Source organism: Microcebus murinus, chromosome X (assembly GCF_040939455.1).
Source record: "Microcebus murinus isolate Inina chromosome X, M.murinus_Inina_mat1.0, whole genome shotgun sequence".
Classification (NCBI taxonomy): Eukaryota; Metazoa; Chordata; class Mammalia; order Primates; family Cheirogaleidae; genus Microcebus; species Microcebus murinus.
In genome coordinates this window covers 126,400,307-126,422,009 of record NC_134136.1, presented here as the reverse complement: position 1 = coordinate 126,422,009, position 21,703 = coordinate 126,400,307, and the positions used below count along the sequence as shown (strand labels likewise).

Sequence of the window (21,703 nt, the reverse complement as noted above, 5' to 3'; positions counted from 1 at the left end):
AGGACCCCTGGGAGATTCAGTGCAAACAGGAAGACGTCATGACATGCAGTCATCAGACTGACCAAAATATCAACTAAAGAGGCCCTTCTAAGAGCTATAAGATCAAAGAAGCAAGTAACATACAAGGGAAAGCCAATTCGAGTAACATCAGACTTCTCTACTGAGACTTTACAAGCAAGGAGAGACTGGAGCCCCATTCTCACTCTTCTGAAACAAAACAATGGCCAGCCTAGAATATTATTCCCTGCAAAACTAAGTTTTGCATATGAAGGAGAAATCAAGACATTCTCAGATAAGCAAAGACTGAGGGAATCGACCAAGACAAGACCAGCCCTTCAAGAAGTACTCAAAACAGTGTTACCCACGGATCAGCATAATAAACACTCATGAATGTAAATCTACTCAATGCTAAAGATCAAAGACCAGACACTACAATGGCTTGAGAGAGAAAACAAAGCAACAAAGTTCAACCCAACAAAATGAACAGAAATCTTCTCCGCCTATCAGTTATCTCAATAAATGAAAGGGCTTGAACTCCCCACTCAAGAGACATAGGCTGGCCGAATGGATGAAAAAAATACAAGCCAAGTATCTGCTGCCTTCAGGAAACACATCTAACCTGCAAGGACATTGACCTAGGCAAAGAATTTATGAAGAAGACCCCAAAGGCAATCACAACAGCAACAAAAATAAACAAATGGGACCAAATGAAATTAAAAAGCTTCTGCACAGCCAAAGAAACTGTCAAGAGAGCAAACAGACAACCCACAGAATGGGAGAAAATTTTTGCAAGCTACACATCTGATAAGGTGCTGATAACTAGAATCTATTTAAAACTCAGGAAAACCAGCAAGAAAAAATCAAACAACCCTATCAAAAAATGGGCAAAGGACATGAATAGAAACTTCTCAAAAGAAGACAGAATAATGGCCAACAAATATATGAAAAAATGTTCAACATCTCTAATCATCAGGGAAATGCAAATCAAAACCACAATGAGATATCACTTAACTCCAGCGAGAATGGCCTTTATCAAAAAGTCCCCAAACAACAAATGCTGGCATGGATGCGGAGGGAGAGGAACATTCCTAAACTGCTGGTGGGACTGCAAACTAGTTCAACCTTTGTGGAAAGCAATATGGAGATACCTCAAAGTGATACAAGTAGATCTACCATTTGATCCAGCAATTCCACTACTGGGCATCTACCCAAAAGATCGAAAGTCACTTTATGAAAAAGACACCTACACTCGAATTCTTATAGCAGCACAATTCACAATTGCAAAGCTATGGAAACAATTGAAGGGCCTATCAATTCATCAGTGGATTAATAAAATGTGGTATATGTACACCATGGAGTACTACTCAGCTTTAAGAAACAACGGTGATATAGCACCTCTTGTATATTCCTGGATACAGCTGGAACCCATTCTACTAAATGAAGTATCTCAAGAATGGGAAAACCAGCACCACATGTACTCACCAGCAAATTGGTATTAACGGATCAACACCTAAGTGGACATATAGGAGTAACATTTATTGGGTGTCAGGAGAGTGGGAGGGGGGAGGAAGGGACGGGTGTATACAACCACAACGAGTAAGAAGTGCAACGTTTGGGGGATGGACATCCTTGAAGCTCTTCCTCGAGGGGGGAGGGGAACATGGGCAATATAAGTAACCTTAACACTTGTACTCCCATAATACACTAAAATAAAATTAAAAATAAAAATAATAATAAAAAGAAAACATGAACTGCATAGAAGGCAAAAGGCAGTAGTGGGAGAAGAGTCAAGAATGTATGGGGAAAGGACAAAGAAGAAAGGGGTAGGCTACAGTATTGATTGCTGCAGAGAAGTGAAGAAGTGGAGGATTCAACCAAGGCCAGTGGAACTGAGCAGTGAAGGAGCAGTTTCAGTAGGGAACAGAAGCCGGACCACAAGAAGTTATGGAGTGGATGGTCTGGAAGTGGAAGCACCATGTGTGGACTAATCGTTAAAGAAGTTTGGCAAAGAAGGGGAAGACAGAGGATAATACTATTGGGGGCAGGAAGAACACAAGAAGATGTTTTACAATAAAGAGACTTGAGCAGATTTGCAGACTAGGGGAGAAAGAGAACCAAAAATGATGGAAAACAAAAATGTAAGACACAGAATAACCAATGGAGCACTAAGACTCCAGAGGAGGTAAAAGGAGAAATGTTTGGTGAGAGGGATTCACTTTGGAAAAGAAGACATGTAGTTCCTACCTCTCAGATGTGAGGGAAGGAAGAAAAGATGAGCGAAGGTAGACATCCTTAGGTTGAGGGGAATTTACAAGAGCTCAGAGAGGACCACTTTTAACTTTTCAACAGAACAACAGACAAGGTCAGCTAAAGAGCACAGAAGGTTTGTCACTGCAGTGGTGGAGGACGTAATGAGAAGTCAATCTGAGACTAAAAGAATTGCCAAACCAGAGATGAGACACTTTCTGAGGTCTGAAAGCCTAATTTGTAGTGGAGCTAATAAATTGGATCCATTATGTAACTTTCAACATCTGGGCTCAGCAGCCCATATACCTTCCAAGTTTGGGGATTAGCATGGGAACAAGGGGCAGAGAAACCAAGGGTAATAGCAGGAACTGTCTTTTTTTTTTTTTTAAAAAAAAAAAAAAAAAAAAAACCTGAAAACAGTATTCATTTTGCAGCAGCAATATAAGATGATTTAAGACTCGAAGTTTAAAAGAATATCTAGAGTATGGATCCCACTGGTATTCTTATTTATAGACACACTAGGGTGTTTTATTAATAATGGTCTATTTAGTATTATTTCACTTACTTTAAAATATAAAGAACTGAATCCACTACACAGAAAAAAAGACAATCTTGAAAGGTTTCCAATGCATTTTTTTGAAAAGAACAATACTACGGGACTCCTTTTTGCTTGTGCTTGTAATGAAATGGGCTAGCCTTCCCTCTGGGAAAGAATATAGGTTAGGCTTTTAAATGCTCACAATGGAAGGTAAACTTTGTCTCTCTTCCTGGTGGTATCCAAGGCTTACAGCTCCAATGGCAGCCAACAATAGAGATTAGGGAATATAAGTGTTGCTGCACTTTTTAGATGCCCAGCTGTTAGACGGCATGCCACCTAGCACCTGTCTGAAAGTCATTTCAGAACTGGATATTTGCTAGAGTCTGACATGTGGACTGTCCACCCATATTGATTCTCCAAAGTCTATCTCTGTGCTGGTAACCCATCAGCAAAGCAAAGTAGACCACATTATGCTAGTCCTTCAGAGAAATAGTTTTACTGAGTAAACATTAACGTATGTGTTGTCTTTATAGAGGGTCAACAAAAGAACCATTGAACTGAACAGGATTCAAGAATCTTTGGTAATATACTGCCTTAACAATAGAATCACTATGTTAGTACCTTTTAGAGACAAGCCAAACAACAAATTTCTCCTTGAATTTAACCCAGGAAGAATGTGCTATTTCTGTCTTATCAGAAAATGAAAACTGTATGCCCAACATGTTTCTCATCTTGCCAGCAGTCGTGAACTTCGAGCCAAATTATACTGCCCAGGGATTATGATCTGGTCAACCAGAAGGCCTTAGAAGCCCCCATTCCTTTAGCTTCCTACACATTTCCTATATGCCATTCTAAAAAGGAGTATGTGGAATGACCAGGAACAAGAAATTCCATCTTTTGGCTGGCAATTACCTCTGGTGTGAAGGTGCAAGAGGGGATGGGACTTCTTCAGCTGGGTGGTGGATCCACAGATGTTTATGTTATTCTTTATATACTTTCTATATTAAACAGCTAAAATAATTTCTAAAGGGGTTGGGAGGCAAATGGTAGGGATGGGGTAGGGTGACCACATGTTCCAGGTGGAAAAAAATGGCTGGAGTCATCCACAAGTGCAGAAGCACAGGGTTTGTTTAGGGACTAGTGAGCAGCTCGTAGGAGCTGGAGCATGGGGTGTATTCTCAGGGCAGAGGTGGGAAAGAACAATGCTGGGAAGATAAGACAGGAGTGGCTTGGAGAGGACTATGAACACCTGGCTAAGGAATGTGTGACAAGGTAGGAAAGAAGCCACTGAGAGTTTCTGAGCAGAGGAATGGAAGGATTGCAAGTACATATTAGGGAGGAGATAGAATGCACTGGAGGGAGGCTGAAGGCAGGGAGGCCTACATGAGGGAGGTTGCAAGGGCCTGTGGGGGCAGATGATGCTGGGGACAAGGCTGTGAATGAGGGTGGGGCAAAAGGATTAGCAAGGAAAGGGCAAATATGCAAAAGTCTGCAGAGGAGAAGGGAGGATGGGCAGACAGTGGTAACTCCAGGGTGACAGGAAGAAAAGTGGCATCATTAAAAGAGACAAAAACACCAAAAGTAGGAACTGGGGGAGGGAGAAGGAGCTGAATTATTTCAGATTGGCCATGAGTCTGGGATTAGTTCAAAAGTCAAGAAATATGCAGGAGAGAGTAAAGAATGAGAAACTAAGGCGCCAAAAACAGTCAATGCCAGGGCCTTGGCCAGGCCAGCATCTGCTTTTCCTCCTCATCAGCTGATGTCACTCACGTTCAGATGGAAGAATATATGGAAAGGGGCTCAGTAAACTCTAAGGAGCTTTGTCTTAATTATTTATTTATTTATTTTTTAAATGTATTTTATTTTTTTCCTTTTTTTATTTTTTACAGATTATGGGAGTACAAATGTTAAGGTTACATATATTGCCCTTGCCCCCCTCGAGTCAGAGCTTCAAGCATGTCCATCCCCCAGTTGGTGTGCATCCTACTCATTATGTATGCATATACCCATCCCCTCCTCCCTCACCTGCCAGACACCCAATAGATGTTATTCCTATATGTCCACTTAGGTGTTGATCAATTAATACCAATTTGCTGGTGAGTACATGTGGTGCTGGTTTTTCCATTCTTGAGATACATCACTTAGTAGAATGGGTTCCAGCTCTATCCAGTAAAATACAAGAGGTGCTATATCACCATTGTTTCTTAAAGCTGAATAGTACTCCATGGTATACATATACTACATTTTATTAATCTACTCATGTATTGATGGGCACTTGGGTTGTTTCCACAGCTTTGCAATTGTGAATTGTGCTGCTGTAAACATTCGAGTGCAGGTATCTTTTTAGTAGAGTGACTTTTGTTCTTTTGGGTAGATGCCCAGTAATGAGATTGCTGGATCAAATGGTAGATCTACTTGTATTGCTTTAAGGTATCTCTGTATTGCTTTCCACAGAGGTTGAACTAGTTTGCAGTCCCACCAGCAATGTAGGAGTGTTTCTATCTCTCCACATCTACACCAACATTCATTGTTTTGGGACTTGTTAATAAAGGCCATCTCCAGTGAGAACACTGGAGATAAGTGATATTTCATTGTGGTTTTGATTTTTTAATTTTTAATTATTGTATATCTTTATAGGGCACATACATATGTGATGTATTAACACAGGCATACAATGTGAATTATCAAATCAGGGTAATTGGAGTTTCCATCCCCTCAGGCATTTTACATTTCTTTGGAACATTCCAATTCCACTCTTTTAGCTATTTTAAAGTATCCTCTAACTTACTGTTAATCATAGTGACTTTGTTATGCTACCAATATTGTTCATTGTATCTAACTATTTTTATGCCCATAACCATCCCTACACCATCCCCTATCTCTGCTACCCTTCCCGGCCTCTGGTAAGCATCATTCTACTCTCTGTCTCCATGGGATCAACTGTTTTAATATTAATATTACCTTAAGGAGATTTGTTAATGTATGATTTTATATCATGTAGAGAAATGACTGAAGCCAAGGGGGTACATAAAGCCATGGAGAAAAGAGTGAATGGGGAGAAGCTCACTGAGGCCTGGATGACCAACCAGTCAGACTCGCAACCCTGTGGACTCTGCCCTCACTGGGGCTCCCTGTGACTCTCCATGGCCTCTTTTCATTCTTATCTTACCAAATCTCGCAACATCTCACACCATAACTCGATACCTTCTGGGGATATTTCTCTTCTACCACAGCCTTTTTAGCAGAAGATTTCTACTGCTCTCGCTGTTGCTGCTCTGTTTTCTCCACTGGCGCTTCTTTGTCTCCCTGCCATGGAAAAATGTTCATGTCCCCCAGGATTCTCTCCATAGCCCACAGCCTTTTATGTTACATACTCTTCCCAGGTAATCTCACATACTTCTGTGGGCTTTAGTGCTGCCTATATGCTAATCACCTCAGAAGCTTCAGAGTCACGCTTCCGCCTGCTCCTGAGACATTTTCACCCTGTAGACGCACAGTTGTAAGTCCTCTCTTTCAGACGCATTTCCCCATAGGGCTTATCTACAACACACCTACTCCCATACTGTCGATTTTGATGAATGGGAGCAGCTCCCATCATTCAAGTAAAAATTCACAGGAGTCATCTCTTGACTCAGCTTCTTCCTTCAACTCCTAGTTCCAAACGCCACCCAAATGCTCCTGAATCTCTCACGGCTGTCCCCTCTTTTCTATCTCCACTATGAATGCATTAGGCCCTTGTTGCTTACCTGGAAAACTAAAATAACATCCTAGTTGGTCTTCCTGCCTCCCTCTCCCTCCCCTAATCCATCAGACATGACTGCAGTCAGAGTCCTTTTCCTAGAACACACACTTGATACATCATTTGCCACGTAACTTGCACGCTGCTTAAGTGTGACTTATTAGACTTTTGAGGCTGCCTGCTGGCTCTTCTTCCAGCCTCATCTCCTCCTGTTCCCCACTCCTCCCTTTACCCTTGATGTTCCAGTTCCCACAGATCACTCAACCATCTCCATAGCATACTGTGCTTTTCTTATCGTTACATATGCGACATGGAAAAGTACCATACGGCTAGGGAAACCCTCTACCTGACATGCTCCTCCCTCCGTCATGTTCAGGAAATTGTTACCATTCTTCAAGACTCGGTTGCAATATCGCCTCCTCTATAATGCATTCTAGGAATCAGCATGCTGGGGTAATAGTCCTCTTCCTTATAATCTCACAACACAATGGATGCCCCTTGCAGGCTCTGTCATATTACACCACAATTGCTCATCTCTACATCCCACAAGGCTGTGCAGGCCTCGGGAGATAGTATTATTCACCTTATGTGGTGTTATATTCACCACAGTGCTCAGTGAATGTTTCTGGAGTGAAGACATGAATGAATAAAGGTTAAATTATCCTTCTCACCCACTATAGTGTCTGAATCCAAAGTTCTCCTGGAAGGGAATCTGAAAACAGTCTTTCTCATGGTTGTCTGCCAGATTAATAGGGTATCACATGCTTACAGTAGCCCCTACATAGTCATAACATTAATCCAAAGCCAAATGTCTTAACACCCTCAAGGTCAAAAGGTGGCTATGGAATTCCTCAATTCCAGAAGCAATGTAAAATCCTTAAAGTGCCACAATGTAGTAGGGTCCATACAGTGACTAGGCCTTCTCTAGGCAGCTCTAACAACATAGAAGCCTGTTCACTCAATGAATATACTTTCACTGAGTGCCTACTGCCTACTGGATACTGCACTAGCTAGGCAAGAAGGACAAAAAGGACTTGGCAATTGTTAAGACCACAGACAGAGCAGCAAATAAGACAGGATTCATTCATTCTACACATACTGGCTGGGTACCTTCGATGTGCCAGGCTCCATCCTAAGAGCTGAAAAAAAACCAGTGAACAGACAGACAGCATCCCTATGCTCACAGATACAACAAATGAGATGAATCAGTGAAATATATATATATAAAATAGTGGATAGTGATAAGTGCTCAGGAGAAAAATTAAACATGAAAGAAGGGTATTAAAAGTTTAGCTAGGGTGGCCAGGGAAGGCTTCACAGCAATTTGTTAACCCAGAGGCATGGAAGAAGGCTGCAGAGAGACAAAAAGGGAGTGATTCCTTCAAGGGAAGCTGGAGAAAGCTCCGGGGGTGGCGAGTTGGGAGTATGACTTTTGAGGTGGGTTCTGAAGGATGAATAGTAGCTTCCGAAAGGGGCAGAGAAAGGGCACCCAGGTTTGGTGAGGACAGCTGGTACATGATGAGAAAAGGGAAGGGGCTTTGCATAGTTTAAGAATGGTACATTTGGGGAGAAGTGCTGTGAGTCAAGGCTAGAGAAGTCAGAGGATTTTTATGCCACACAAAGGAGAATGGATTTTATTCTGTGGGCAACAGGGAGCCAATGATCATTTTAGAATTAAGAAGCTAGTCCATCAGCCTCGCTGTGAGGAGGATCATGCTGGAGGCAGTGCTTAGGGCAGACCATGCAAAAAGGGCCAGGTAGAAGAAGGCCACTGTGGCCATCTAAGGACATGACCACCATTCCTCTACTTCCCTGGGCAATGGGAGGCAGGGAATCTGCCGTTGACACCTTATAACATGTGAGGGCTGACTCCAGAATCAGACTGCACACATCTGGATTCATCACTCCCACTGCAGTGTGTACATACCTGAAACAAACAGGTGTCCACTTCAAAATGTCAGTGAGATGACAGCTCTTTCTCAAACACGTAACAAAATTTTTCACACTTTGCAGCAGAATCCACAATCAATGTTCTTGTTTAGGATTTTAAGTGAAGAACCACTATGATGACTATGTTTTTAGGCTCCTGCATAACCGTTTAAATGGCATTCTTTATATGACATTTTCTGCTATTAGGTGCTTGCTTTTACGGACTAAATATTGTGGTTAATTGCTTAAAATGTTTATGCAAAACTCAGTGGAAGAAGAAATAAGTTAGTAATCAGTGTCAGACAGGCATTTTATTCACCCACTCGGCACTAATCCCCACTCTCTAGGGTGCCATGTGAAAACAAAAATAAAATTTGCTAAGTGTTCTTCCAATTATAAAAGTAATATCTGCTCATTCTAGGTATTTTTTAAAATATTGACAAGTTAAAGGAAGAAAAAAAAAGCATGCATAATTCCATTCTCCAGATATCCCAAGTACTGAAACTTTTGGTGTATTTCCTTCTAGCCTCTTTTCTATAACTAATTTGTTTTACATAGTTGAGATTACACCATATATACAATCTTGTCATGTCATCACAGTGTGAATAATTTCACAGTTCATCATCAGTGATAGCATAAAATGGAACCAGGCACATGTGGCTAGTCAACAAGCCAAGAGTCTCAGAGGGGAAAGAGACTATAATGTTTGTTTTCATTGTGATTTCTGACAATTCTCACATACATTAGCATAAAATCTTTCAATCTATCCTAATTTGACCCTTGGGAGCTGTATAGAATAAATCTAATCCCTGCTCCACAAAAAGGCACTTCAAATATTCTATCATGTCTCTCTTTAGTTGTCTTTTCTTCAGATAATATCAGCATTTATTTTGATCAGCAATCATACTGCAGTCCCTTCACTAGCCTGGTCTTATCTGTACTCTAAAATGTCCCTCTTAAAATGTAGAACTTGGCTTTGATCATGATACTTCAGATGGGGCTACCGTCTCATTTTGTCTGGCCATTATATTATGCTTTTGTTAATTCAGTCTACAGGTATATTAGCTTTTTAATCAGTCCTATCCAATTACTGGTTCTAATAAGCTTGGGCCCCTGTTAAGACAGACTACCTTCATCCTTCACTAATACAACTAAGTATCAGTTTTTACTAAGTAAATGTTATCCACGCTAAATTTTGTATTATTAGTTTTGCGCCAACATCCTAGCCAATTAAGATCATTTCAAACTCTGATTCTGTCATCTAGCACATTGGCTAATTTAGAGTTTTTCACATATTGGACATGAATGCCTTCTACGTGCTACTCTGCACTGCATTAGACATGGGAGAGGAAGGGTCCTGCACAGCAGGCTGCTAGTGACCATCCCTCCTGGCTGGCATGAAGCACTGAGTATACAGTCTATAACTCCGCCTAAGTATACTGCCACCGTTCAGCCCATGTGTCTCTACCGGGGTCTGTCTGTCATATGCCTTGACTCTATCACGACAATGTGCCAACAACACTCCCAATGGTTTCTTTCTTTTGTACGTACTTAAAAATCATCTGTTTAAAATGATTATTTTTAGAATGTTTGCCAATTGTTGCCAAGGGTTGACATCTAGCTTGCTGTTAACTTCCAAAATCTTCTTCTCCATTCTGGAAAATGAGAACATTTACTCATCTCCAGTCTTAAATGTACAAATAGATTCACATAAATTAAATGCCCTGTGGCCTGATCCATGCACCCATCTCTATGAGCACTTTGTTGTAGGAGATACTATAAGTTGGGGCAGCTATAAAAGCAGGCTGCCACAGCTAAGGCAATAGGCATAACAACATTTTTTCCCAAAATTCAGACATAATATGAAAATTATAAAATAAAAAGATAAAAAGACACAAACTAATCTAGATTAGAATTGCCCTAAAAAATGGGTGGAATAAAAGCAAAAGCTACATTTCCCAAGCAGTTTCAAGGTCTCCTGTGTACATGCTGCTGACAGGCTACTCTTTTCTGTATCCTGGACCTAGACCCCTCTTAGTCCATCCCATCAAAATATACCTGCCCCTTCAGACTGACCTGGGCAGTGACAACCCACCACATTTACATAAGTACTCCTGTGACAGCCATAGTGGTTACACGCGCTCTCTTCCCCTTTTGGGGCATCTCTTCTCTATGTCATTGTTTCATCAACGGACTGTTCCTTGAAATGGCACAGCAGACATTTCATGGCCATGGACTGAAAAGGTAGAGTGGCAGTAAGCAATACCATAGCCATCCTAGTTCTACACTTGCTACCTAGTGCTTTGTAATTAAACACTTGGAAAGTTCTAGAGTGGTGGGCCTTCACCAGAAATTTACATCAGTATACTTCTCTATGACGTTTTAGAAAATATAACTGTACCTGGACCACAGGCCTGGACATTCTAATGATGTATATCTAGGACATATGTAAATTTTTTATTTTTAATATTTATGGATAGTGTATTGTTTGTTAAGCTCCACAAGTGGTTCTCATTTGTGCTTCTGGTAAAGAACCACTGTTCTACATCTAACTAACTTCTCCACACTAGCCAATGGTTACAATTACTAACCCATCCCTCCACACTAGCCAATGGTTACAATTACTAACCCATCCCCCATTATGGGGATAAAACTTATATTTTCTATTTACTCTATTCCCTACCTATGCAAATGTTAGTATTAAATGAGTTTTGTGTAAGCAAAAAATTAAGACTTGAGAAGCAAATATATCTCCCATGTTAATCTAATCCATAGTCAATCTTGCAAAGTAGAAAAGAAACGTTTAGCATTAATTATCTTTAACAGTTAGGGTCATCTTTATGGTCTTATATTCTACTTACCATTTCCAAACTTCTTAAATAAAGACGATAATTTGTGATGTAAACTCTTCCCTTAATGGGGCCATTGAAAGGACATATGTAAATAACTTCTTTGTCTATTAAGATAAAAAAAGTACCCTAAAATAATGGAAATATATACCAAGATACACAACAAATGGCACTACTTTCAAATAAACTATTTGGCTACAAATAACTACAACAAAAAATTACTGAAAATGTAGACAGCAAGCACTGCCAACGCTTCCACGTTACAGTGCTAGGTTGAGTTGGGGCAGTGGGGAAACTACACTGTAGTGACAGATACCTCGGACAAGGTGACAACAGTAAAGAGCAAAAGTGAATGAGGGTACTCTTGTGGCAACCCTCGGGTGGTTGTAAAGGTGATTATTTGGGCTATTTCAACTAGAGGAAGGCAATTCACATAGGACAGTCTCATGGACTAACTGCTAAATTGGGTTTTGGGATTTGCCAACCTCTAACCACACAAACATCGTGATGTTTTTAATAAATAAATGTCAGCAGTAGAAATCTTCCCATAGGCTATTCTTTAATACTCCATAGAAGAGTTTAACTAGGTTCATTTCAAACAATGAAATATAAAACAGATGGCCAAAAAACAAAACAAAACAAAAAGTACATCTTTGTAGGATAAACATAAGGAGAAACTAAACCATAATAGAAATATGTCTTTCTCTTATCTTTCAAGGATGTCCTTGAATGTGTTACTGGCTTTTACATTCTGTTAATGATTTTGAAATTTCTTTCTCAAGTGCTAAATAAAAAATATCCAGTAAGGCTACTTCATACTAGTTCCCATACTATCTTGGTTAAGGTTTGGGTACTGATATCCAACACCAAAACTTCACATGAAGATCATCAAAAGTAAAATGATCTTCTTTGCTCTTATTCAGAAATTGGGATAGACACATCCCACTGGTTTCCATTTCAAGACTAGAATGTGTGCGAGTCTGTGGACACAGAATTGAGTTTCTGGTGGTGCCTGGCTAATTCACAAAGGTACCTTGTCTAAGACCTTCATCTAATTAGCACCATGTTTTAGCCATGTAAGCCAAATAACTCAGATCTCAGTTAATAAATAGAAAGGTACCTTGAAAGAATAGTAATGATATCATCTCCAAATACACTGAAATCTGAGAGGAGGGTGTTGACCTTAATATAAACTCTGAATACCCACAACATTAGCACTTGGCTCAGAAGCTGCCAGATACTTCTATAGTCTTAAGCCAGAATGGGCCCTATCCAAAGCGGATACCTTCCTCTTAATATAAATTTATCATGAAAAAAATAACACATCAAAATGTTATCTTAATATTACTAACTTCTGTTTCCTGGCAAATGAAAGATATTTTAAACCAATAAGGTCTCCTATATTTTAAAAAGGAGAATACTTAACTCTTCAAGCTTTTCAGTTTATCATTTTAAAGCATACATAATAGACTGGAAACCTTAATATCATTTTGTTCTTAAACCTTCAACTGTAAGAGCTTATAGCTCCAATGAGACACTTAAGAGATAATCCACATTTTTTTCCCCTAAATCATTCTCAGTCTTTGGTACAGAGACAAGAATATCACCATCCTTGTGAGCATGAAGCTCCTGAAAGAACTCTTTGATCAAGAAACGAATGCAGAGAGTTCTGTGTTAATGCTTCGAAACAAAGCTAGCTTATTTGTCTACCTCTAACTTCTAAAGAGGAAACAGGAATGAAGCCACCTGATCCTGCTCGACTTCTCTTCAATGCAAATCCTAATGTCAGAGGGTCCTTACCAGTTATTAGTGTTTCTCCTGGCAGTCGAGGGACAGCCTCACTGAGATCCCGAGTGACTCCATCTTGAGATGTCTAGAAACAAAACAGAAGCATCAGAAGTAATGACATTACATTTGTACAGGTTTTTAAGCAACCAGGATATAAACAACTAGAAATACACTTTAAAAAAAAAATTAGATTTAGCATTTGAGAAAATGGGCACAGAAAATTCAAACTAAAAAATACAATCTAGCATCAACATTCATTACATATGGTAACTTCTAGTCTGCATTTAAATAATGTTAGCATGCTTTTCAATAATATTAATTTTAACAATGCTTCTAAGCACTTTAAAGTTAGCTTTCAGGAAGGTGATAAAAAGTAAATATTAAATGCATTTTATAGATACACATGTACTGTGGTAGCTTTATGTTTTCATATTAAATATTCAGCCATCTTGTGCAGAGAGCAGGAATGAAAACTTTAATTTCATGAGACCTTACCTGAACAACAATATAATAATTACCCAGAATCCTATTACAATGCCAGAAAATGTTACTACATATTGAGCTTCTTATTTTACTAAGATCTTTCCTCACTTTTTACTTCCTCACCTTTACTAAGATCTTTATCCTAGATAAAAGGAAAGTGTTCTGTCAGAGAACTTTTGAGCTGGCAAGGGCCTTAGGAGCCATTTATATAAATTCTTCATGTTACTCTATTATTTTCTAGACCTCCTAGTTTTAGAGGTATTTCCCAGGCTTGTGTCACATTTAATCACTTCAGCAGCTCTGCCAGGTGGGCCAAGTACTAACCACTAAAATTCACAGGTGAATTCTCAAGAGTCTAATTTGCCATAGATACCCATTGTCTTTCAAGTTATTCAGCTGCCCTAGTGGATTAATACCAATGACGTGCTCCATGTGTTAGTGTTAAGATGCACGAGGCACATCACTAACATCTGTTTGGGCAAAAGGTTTTTTCAGCAATATTTTCCATTCCATTTTTTCTAGCTGTTTGCCAAAAATAACAACACTGCAATCATTTCATGTGTGAAGTTAGTAATGCTTTCCTCAGAGTGGTTTTGTATTAAGTGGAACAGAATACACAAGCACACTTTTGTAAATTAGCTATGCAAATGAAGAGGATTATTATGAATTACAAAATAAGAAAAATGTGAGTTGTATATTTAGGTGAAATATAAGCTGTCAAAGAGGGGTGTTTTGCTGGATTTTTTAATGGTTTTATCTTTTTTATTCAGACACAGAATTAAAATTCCTAGCTAACTGTAAACATTTCTAGTGCTCACAAGCTAAGCATTTTAACTAGCAGGGCAAGACAGATTGTTCCCAGTGAGGATTGCCTTCCTCAATGAGAAACAAAACCACACATCTTACACAAATGTAAGACTGGAAAGAAATGATCATAATTCTTTAACACTGCCTCTAACACAAAACAGTATAATAAGCAAATATAATATTCAGTATGCTTTTTAAGTATCAGTTCTAGGTCAGGAGAAGAAAACATAATCCAACCACACGATAAGGGAAGCGAATGTTTGATTAAGACAGGATAACATGGGATTAACATGGGATATACTTTATATCAGAGCAGCATTACACAAGGACTTAAAATTACATTCATGAAGTTATTCTTGCATTTAGAGCTGATTCTTATACCATAAAAATATTACAAGAAAATACAGTAGGCTGGGCGTGGTGGCTCATGCCTGTAATCCTAGCACTCTGGGAGGCTGAGGTGAGTGGATCGCTCAAGGTCAGGAGTTTGAAACCAGCCTGAGCAAGAATGAGACCCCCATCTCTACTAAAAATAGAAAGAAATTAATTGGCCAACTAAAAATATATATAGAAAAACTTAGCTGAGCATGGTGGCACATGCCTGTAGTCCCAGCTACTCGGGAGGCTGAGGCAGGAGGATTGCCTGAGCCCAAAAGTTTGAGGATGCTGTGAGCTAGGCTGACACCACGGCACTCTAGCCAGGGCAACAGAGTGAGACTCTGCCTCAAAAAATAAAAGAAAATACAGTAAAAATGTATATAATCTTGGGGATGAGGGAGGTCCTTGTAGACACCCAAGCAAAAAATATAAAGGAAAAGATTGATAGCTGAGATTACATAAAAACTTTAAATCTCTGTATTTCAAAATCAAAAAATACCATAAATATAATTAAAAGGTTGACAATAAACCAGGAAAAAGGCTTGTAACATATATGAAGAAAACTTATAAATCAATAAGAAAAGTCTCTCAAAAACCCCATAAAACAAATAGGCAAGGGACACGAATAATCATATCACAAAAGAAATACAAATGGATGACACACTTTAAAAAAAAAGATTAACCTTGTTAGTAATCAAGGAATACAAATGAAAAGACAGCCTTTTGCTCCCTTCTGATTGATTTCTTGGGCATCCCTATACACCTCTGGCAGGAGTATAAATTAACATCTCTGGTGAATAATCTTAAAGGGCCATGAATACAGCTTATTTTTAATTCACCCCTTCCTTTTAATATATATTCTAAAATATCCCTCTAATTATACAATTTTCCCCTGGATGCCTTGAACCATTTTCTGTTAAAGTTATATTTCTTTTGGTTATGCAACTAGTTTATCATCATAATTAGAAGATAATGCCAATATTTAGGAAGATGTACCAGCCTGCTCAGCGGGCCTTGGCAGGCCATAATCTCCTTCAGAAAGCTTTCGGGACAGAAGATTGACTAGTACTTTAAACGTAACATCTGGCAGTAATTCACAAGACAGAGGTTCTCAAAAGTGAAGTTACCTGAAAGGATTTATAAACGCAAAACTCACTTGACACATATAAGGTATCCTATCTAAAATCTTTTCTGGAAAAAGGTGAGATAATAAAACCACAAGTATTAATGTATTTATACTATGTGAATAAATAACGAAATTCATAATTCAATAAACCCAATATGACCTAATAGTCAAATATGGAAAGAGCAATGCAGAGAAAAAGATAAATCTGAAAACTTAACTTACCCTCTTAATAGACTCATTCTCCAAGGAGTGTGAATTATATTTAGAAGGTGATGCAGAAGCCATCCTGGAAACTCTACCAAGAGAGACAACATTCAATATCAGCTGAATCTGTATGCAATTTCAAACTTATGTGACACCTGAGATTTACATATTGCAGCTCAGAGCAAACGGCACTACTTTCCAGGACCTATTTGCATACTAGGCCCGGGTGGGCATGAGACATACAAAGGACTAACCAGTGTGCAGGCACTATGGGAAAGAGCTTCAGGAGCAGGGAACTAGGGAAGAACAGAAAAGAGGACCTAAATACACAAGGGGGACTTGGCGGAAGATGCCACACATATTCCAGAAATTTTATTCACAGCACTTAAATTGTCATCTAAAAAAACTTAATGTTTATTAATTCTGCTGCAGACCTCAAATTTCCACACTTTAAAATTTTAAAGATAATTTAGAGGCATCCCTGCAGAATGAAAAAAGGGCGAACAATTTAACTCATACTATTTTTCCCTTTAAGAATTCTGTTTTCTTCAAATTAAGGCAGTTTAAAGTGGCATAGATTTGACTGAAATCAAATTAGTAAAATTTGATTTAGTCAGTATTTTCTAGAGAAAGTATATACTCCATTTAAATAATGCATATTCACCACAATTCAGGCATGAATGGAAGCATCATATTCAGAACATACACAAATACCATTTTAACACAAGGATCTACTTAGACTTGTGAAGATTTCAGCAACAACAGGAAACTAAGTAATGCTTTGGTTATTTTATTTATCAAAGTTTGTGACACAGATACATATGAAGTCAGTGGGAGGTAAACCACATGCAATTCAACAAGGTGACTGCAGGTATTTATAGTATCTTTTTGCCAGGCTGCATTAAAAGAGCAACCACACACTAACAAAATCTTCATGGTGAATATTAACACAACTTGGAATAAAACCTAGTGACCTGATAACTTTGCAGTGCCAGTGACTATCTGTCCTTAAACACCCCAAAGAGGTGACAAAGATGTAGACAATGGCATCACCAGGAAGAAGAGGCAGAGAGATGGCCAGGTGAGGGCCATCTTATAACATTAGGATCGTCAGTGATTCCCTGACAAGAGTTCAGCTCTACAAGGGCAAGGCTTGTGTCTATTTGATTTATGGCTGTATCCTGGCACAATGCCACTCACAACTATCTGATGAGTGAATAATTACACAGAAAATATACAAAATTGTGAAAAATCATGATGGGACAAAACTTATGTATTGGTTCACCAAATCCCAGAACACTGGAACTAGTCAACTACCACTGAAGCTTGAAAATTAACAAATAGGGAAAAAATACTTCTTTATAGAAAGGGATACTCAAAAAACCTGAAACTACTAAGAAATAGCACAACATAAAATTAACTTTTAAAAAAGATTAATGAATAACTCCAAAATGAATTAAACTCAGGAAAAATAGTATTGTATGCTTTGAAAAACCCCTCTAACCTTAAGTTCATGTCCAAGCAAAATAACTTATTATTCTCAGAGACAGCAGAATGTATGAGATAAACAAGTCGAAAGCAGGTTGGATGTATTTGCCCTGAAATTTTTCTATTGACTAAACAAGATTATATACTAGTGGCAGACTTTCTTCAATAACAGATATAAAAACTTCTTTTTAGTAAACAGATACTTTAACAGCAGCCTCCAACCTTTCAGCACCAGGGACTATTTTCATGGAACACAATTTTTCCACAGACCTGGGGGGCAGTGGACAGTTGCAGGACAAATCAAGTGCATTACATTTATTGTGCACTTTATTTCTATTATTACATTGTAATTATAACCAAACAATTATATAACTCACCATAGGTTGGAGACTTGCTTTAATATTTGAAAAGTTTTACTAATAAGTCAATATTTTAAAACAAATGTTAAATTACTGTCAAGTCTATATAAGAAGCTTAAAATGCTGAGTTAGAGAGTCAATTTCACCTCCCTATTCCTGTTTATTCATAAACTGTAAAAGAATGATGAGACTTCCTGATGTCTTCAATCTTCATAAAAAATTTCAACTTAAAATGAATATAAAAGCCCTCATTTTCCCTTTAACTGTCTTAATAATTCATACCATACAGTTCATCCTTTTCAAGTACACAATTTAAAGATTTAGTATATCCAAAGTTGTGTAACTATCAGCACAATTTTAGAACATTTTTATTAACCCAAAGAGAAACCTATAACCATCAGTAGTCACTCACCACCCCTCAATCCCCCAGCAACCATGAGTTTGCTATCTCCATAGATTTGCCCAATCTAGACATTTCATATAAACAGAATCATATAATATATGCAGTCTTTATCTTTAAAGCTCTCATTTTTAGAATTACAGTGGACACTACTAACATTAAAAGCTGGATCAAGTACAGATCTGAAAAATCCAAGGGTCTAGGTAACGTGTCAGTTACATATCAGTGAGCCTCTCTTTGTTGGATGGTTTCAATTGATCCCTGAAGTTTACAGTAGCTGGAACAGCATGATGCTGGAAAGCACAGATGTCGCATTCAGACTACATTCAGATTTTAACTCTGCCACTCACTATTTGACCTTGGACAGGTTATTTAACTTCTCTGGACTTTGGCTGCTATTATCCCTATTTTACTTCGTTATTATTGGGCAAAATGAATGAGTTAATACATGTGAAGGGCTTAGAACCACCCCATGTATGTTAACAATTAGCTTTTATTTTTTAGTACAAATGCATAATTATTGAATGCCCACACCATAACCAACTATACAAATGAGTGCTGACCTTAGAAATACTAGGAAGAAAGTTTACTACTTTCTTCTACTGCTACTACCACAGGGATAGTACGTGGCTGGTGGTGGCAGTGCTAAAGCGTTTTTGTTTTTGTTTTTCCCAAAGTACATGACAATAATGGCTCTAATGACAATGGGAAGCAGCGTGACACTTTGGAAAATGTACTAGACAGATGAGCATAGGCCCTTGGCTGTCTCTCCCTTACCAAGAAAGGAAAGTTCATCCATATCTTCATCTATAAAATGACTATGTTGGACTATGCAGCTTGGTAATAATTAGAGGACATAGTGAAGTTTACAAAAATCAGCTACCCTTTTGGTTACAGAGTATTTTGTCCCAAACCCCTAATAATCAAGTTTTAATCCTTTTTATTAAAAAAACACTGATTTTTGGCTACTTTGGCTTTAAAGCAAAAATTGAAACTTAATTCCCTATATATGCTAATTACAGGATTCTAATGGTCTCTCATTTTTGATCCTAAAAAAAAGAAAAAGTTATGATGATTTAAGCTTAATCCTCTCCTGTTACAGAGGAGAACCTAGAGGGTGTGTGACACAGCCCTGGAGGAGTTAGTGGAAGGAACAACTCTAGCCTAGGTCTCCTAACACTATAATGTCCTTTCCCACCTACAGAAGAAAAGTGTTTCTAAGTGGTCTCTTGAAAGAAGCCAGGTCGGATATGATGTTCTAATCTCAGCAAAAGAGTTTTAGACTAAGAAACATAATTAAGAGAACTCAACTCACCCAGCCAACCACTCTTTGGGGCCTCTAAGCCTCAAGAATTCTTATCTGTTTTATTTATTTACAGCACCTTGTAACAGTGTTTGACACCCAATAGGTACTTAATAGGTATTTGTTACATGAATGAATGAACTGGGCAATGAAAACTTGGCCAAGGAACTTAGTGGTTGGTTGCCCAACATTTCACTTAAGCCAGGAATTTATGCAAACTTATTTTTAAAATAGTACAACAAGCCTTTGGCTAATTAGGATGCTGCAGACATGATGGTTCTGGGCAAAACTACAGTGTTAACTTATACCCTTTTGAAACAATTTGCACCAAAAATAATTTAAGCATTCCTATCCTCCCTTATAGACTTCCCATCCCTCCCTTAAGCATTCCTATCCTCCCTTATATCCTCCCATGAAGCAGACATTTGAAATTAAGATAGAGTTGTCCCTCAGTATGGGAGCACGATTGGTTGGTTCTGTGGAAGCGGAACCCTTGAATACAGAGTACCAAACCTCCTCTACTCCGCCCTTTTTCCAGACTAAGAAACTGTTTTCCCCTTTAAGTTGAATATGCAAAAGAAGATTACACAAAACAACTGAAGCAGACATAACTGGAAACATTAAAACAAATGCTGGCCATTTTTTTATCTTTATTTTAAAACTCTAAAAGCAGAATTAGAAAATAATTTTGACCTTCACCTCACAGGGCCTTTGCAAATGAAATCCAGACACCAAGAGGAGCTCGATTTCCCAGGTTCACCAAACTTGAGATCAATGGCCCTTGCTGAGTGGTTTTTCTGAATTTTGTATCCAAAACAGTGACAAAAGGTAAGCAGGCTTTCTATTTTGATCTTCCTTAATGTGATTTACTACTTTGCATTTAAGTTCAAACATGGTTTTTCTCTGGAGGCTCCCCTGATGGCTGTGGAAACATACTGAGTCTTAAAAATTGACTTCCTTTTTTTTCTTTTCATACAAACTTATTTATTTGGATTTTTTTATATTTCAAATTATTGATAAATTCAAAGAGTAATTTTAATCTCTATAAAGCTGCCAGTGAATAAGAAGTTATGAATAAACCAGCCTCAGTTCAAAATTCCAGGTCTTTCTAAGGTAGCTCTCCTTACTTGGAAGTCTGTTTTGGAAAGGAAAAAAAAAAAAGCCAAACACCTAGGGCAGTGGTGCTCAATATTATCAGACCCAATACTCCCTTTGTTATAAAACAAATTTCTGTAAAGCCTCCTTTGCTAGCATGAAATGAAAATCATAGATATTATCAACCTAAACACAATTTTAGAAATTCAATACACTGCCTTAACTCCAAAATAAAGGATAAATAATAGGACAGTGATTTATCAATAAAATAATACATTTTTCAATTTATTATACCAAAACAAAAACACCCACCCCATTTCTAGTTTAGCTTCTAGGGGGAGTGTAACCCCCAAGGAGAGAAACACTTTCAGAGTTCTGTTCTGTACCTGGAGTGCCAGCAAATGCAGGATTTATTAAACTTACGACTTTTTGCATTAAAATTGCTCTGACCACAAGCCACCTAGGAGACAAGAAAGTAACAACATACCTTGAGACATCCTCAACCTAATCACTCTCTAGCCAAAAATGTTTGCACCCCAGCCATTTTGAGACCATGTACACTATCAATTTAATGTCTACAATTGCTTACTTAAGGGGAGGGGTGCTACACCCACACGAAAATAAATTATAATCTGCAAAAGTAGGAGTTTATTTCGTTTTTATACATTTAACTTTGAACAAGGGGTTGGCAAAATTTTCCTGTAAAGCCCAGATACCCAGATGTCTGTCTCTGTTGTAACTACTTAGCTCCACACTGTAGCACTGAAATAGCAATACAGAAATGAATGAGTGTGCTATATTCTAATAAAATTTTATTTACAAAAACAGGCTGTTATGCCCTGCTTTAAACTAGTAATATAAAGTATTTCCAAATGAACTTTCTTCAGCCAAAACAAATAATATTTATATCCTTTAAACTAAAAAATAAGCTATTAACCCCACCGTTCAGAGCTTGTCAAAAATGCTGCTA

At 38.2% G+C, this 21,703-nt stretch overlaps 1 protein-coding gene across 4 annotated transcripts in view; it reads right to left on the bottom strand.

Moving 5' to 3' along the window:
• MTM1 (myotubularin 1) overlaps positions 1-21,703 on the bottom strand; it is a 127,327-nt gene that overhangs the window by 84,463 nt on the left and 21,161 nt on the right. For 3 of the 4 annotated variants that reach the window (XM_012753340.2, XM_012753342.2, XM_012753339.2), the window contains exons 2-4: positions 16,107-16,179; positions 13,103-13,175; positions 11,315-11,409 (exon numbers count right to left, since the gene is read on the bottom strand). In XM_012753340.2, the coding sequence (XP_012608794.1) occupies positions 11,315-11,409; positions 13,103-13,175; positions 16,107-16,169 (231 nt within the window). In that variant the 5' untranslated portion in view covers positions 16,170-16,179. Of the gene's footprint in view, positions 1-11,314; positions 11,410-13,102; positions 13,176-16,106; positions 16,180-21,703 lie in introns of those variants that run through there. The other variant, XM_075999348.1, reaches the window with a different exon arrangement.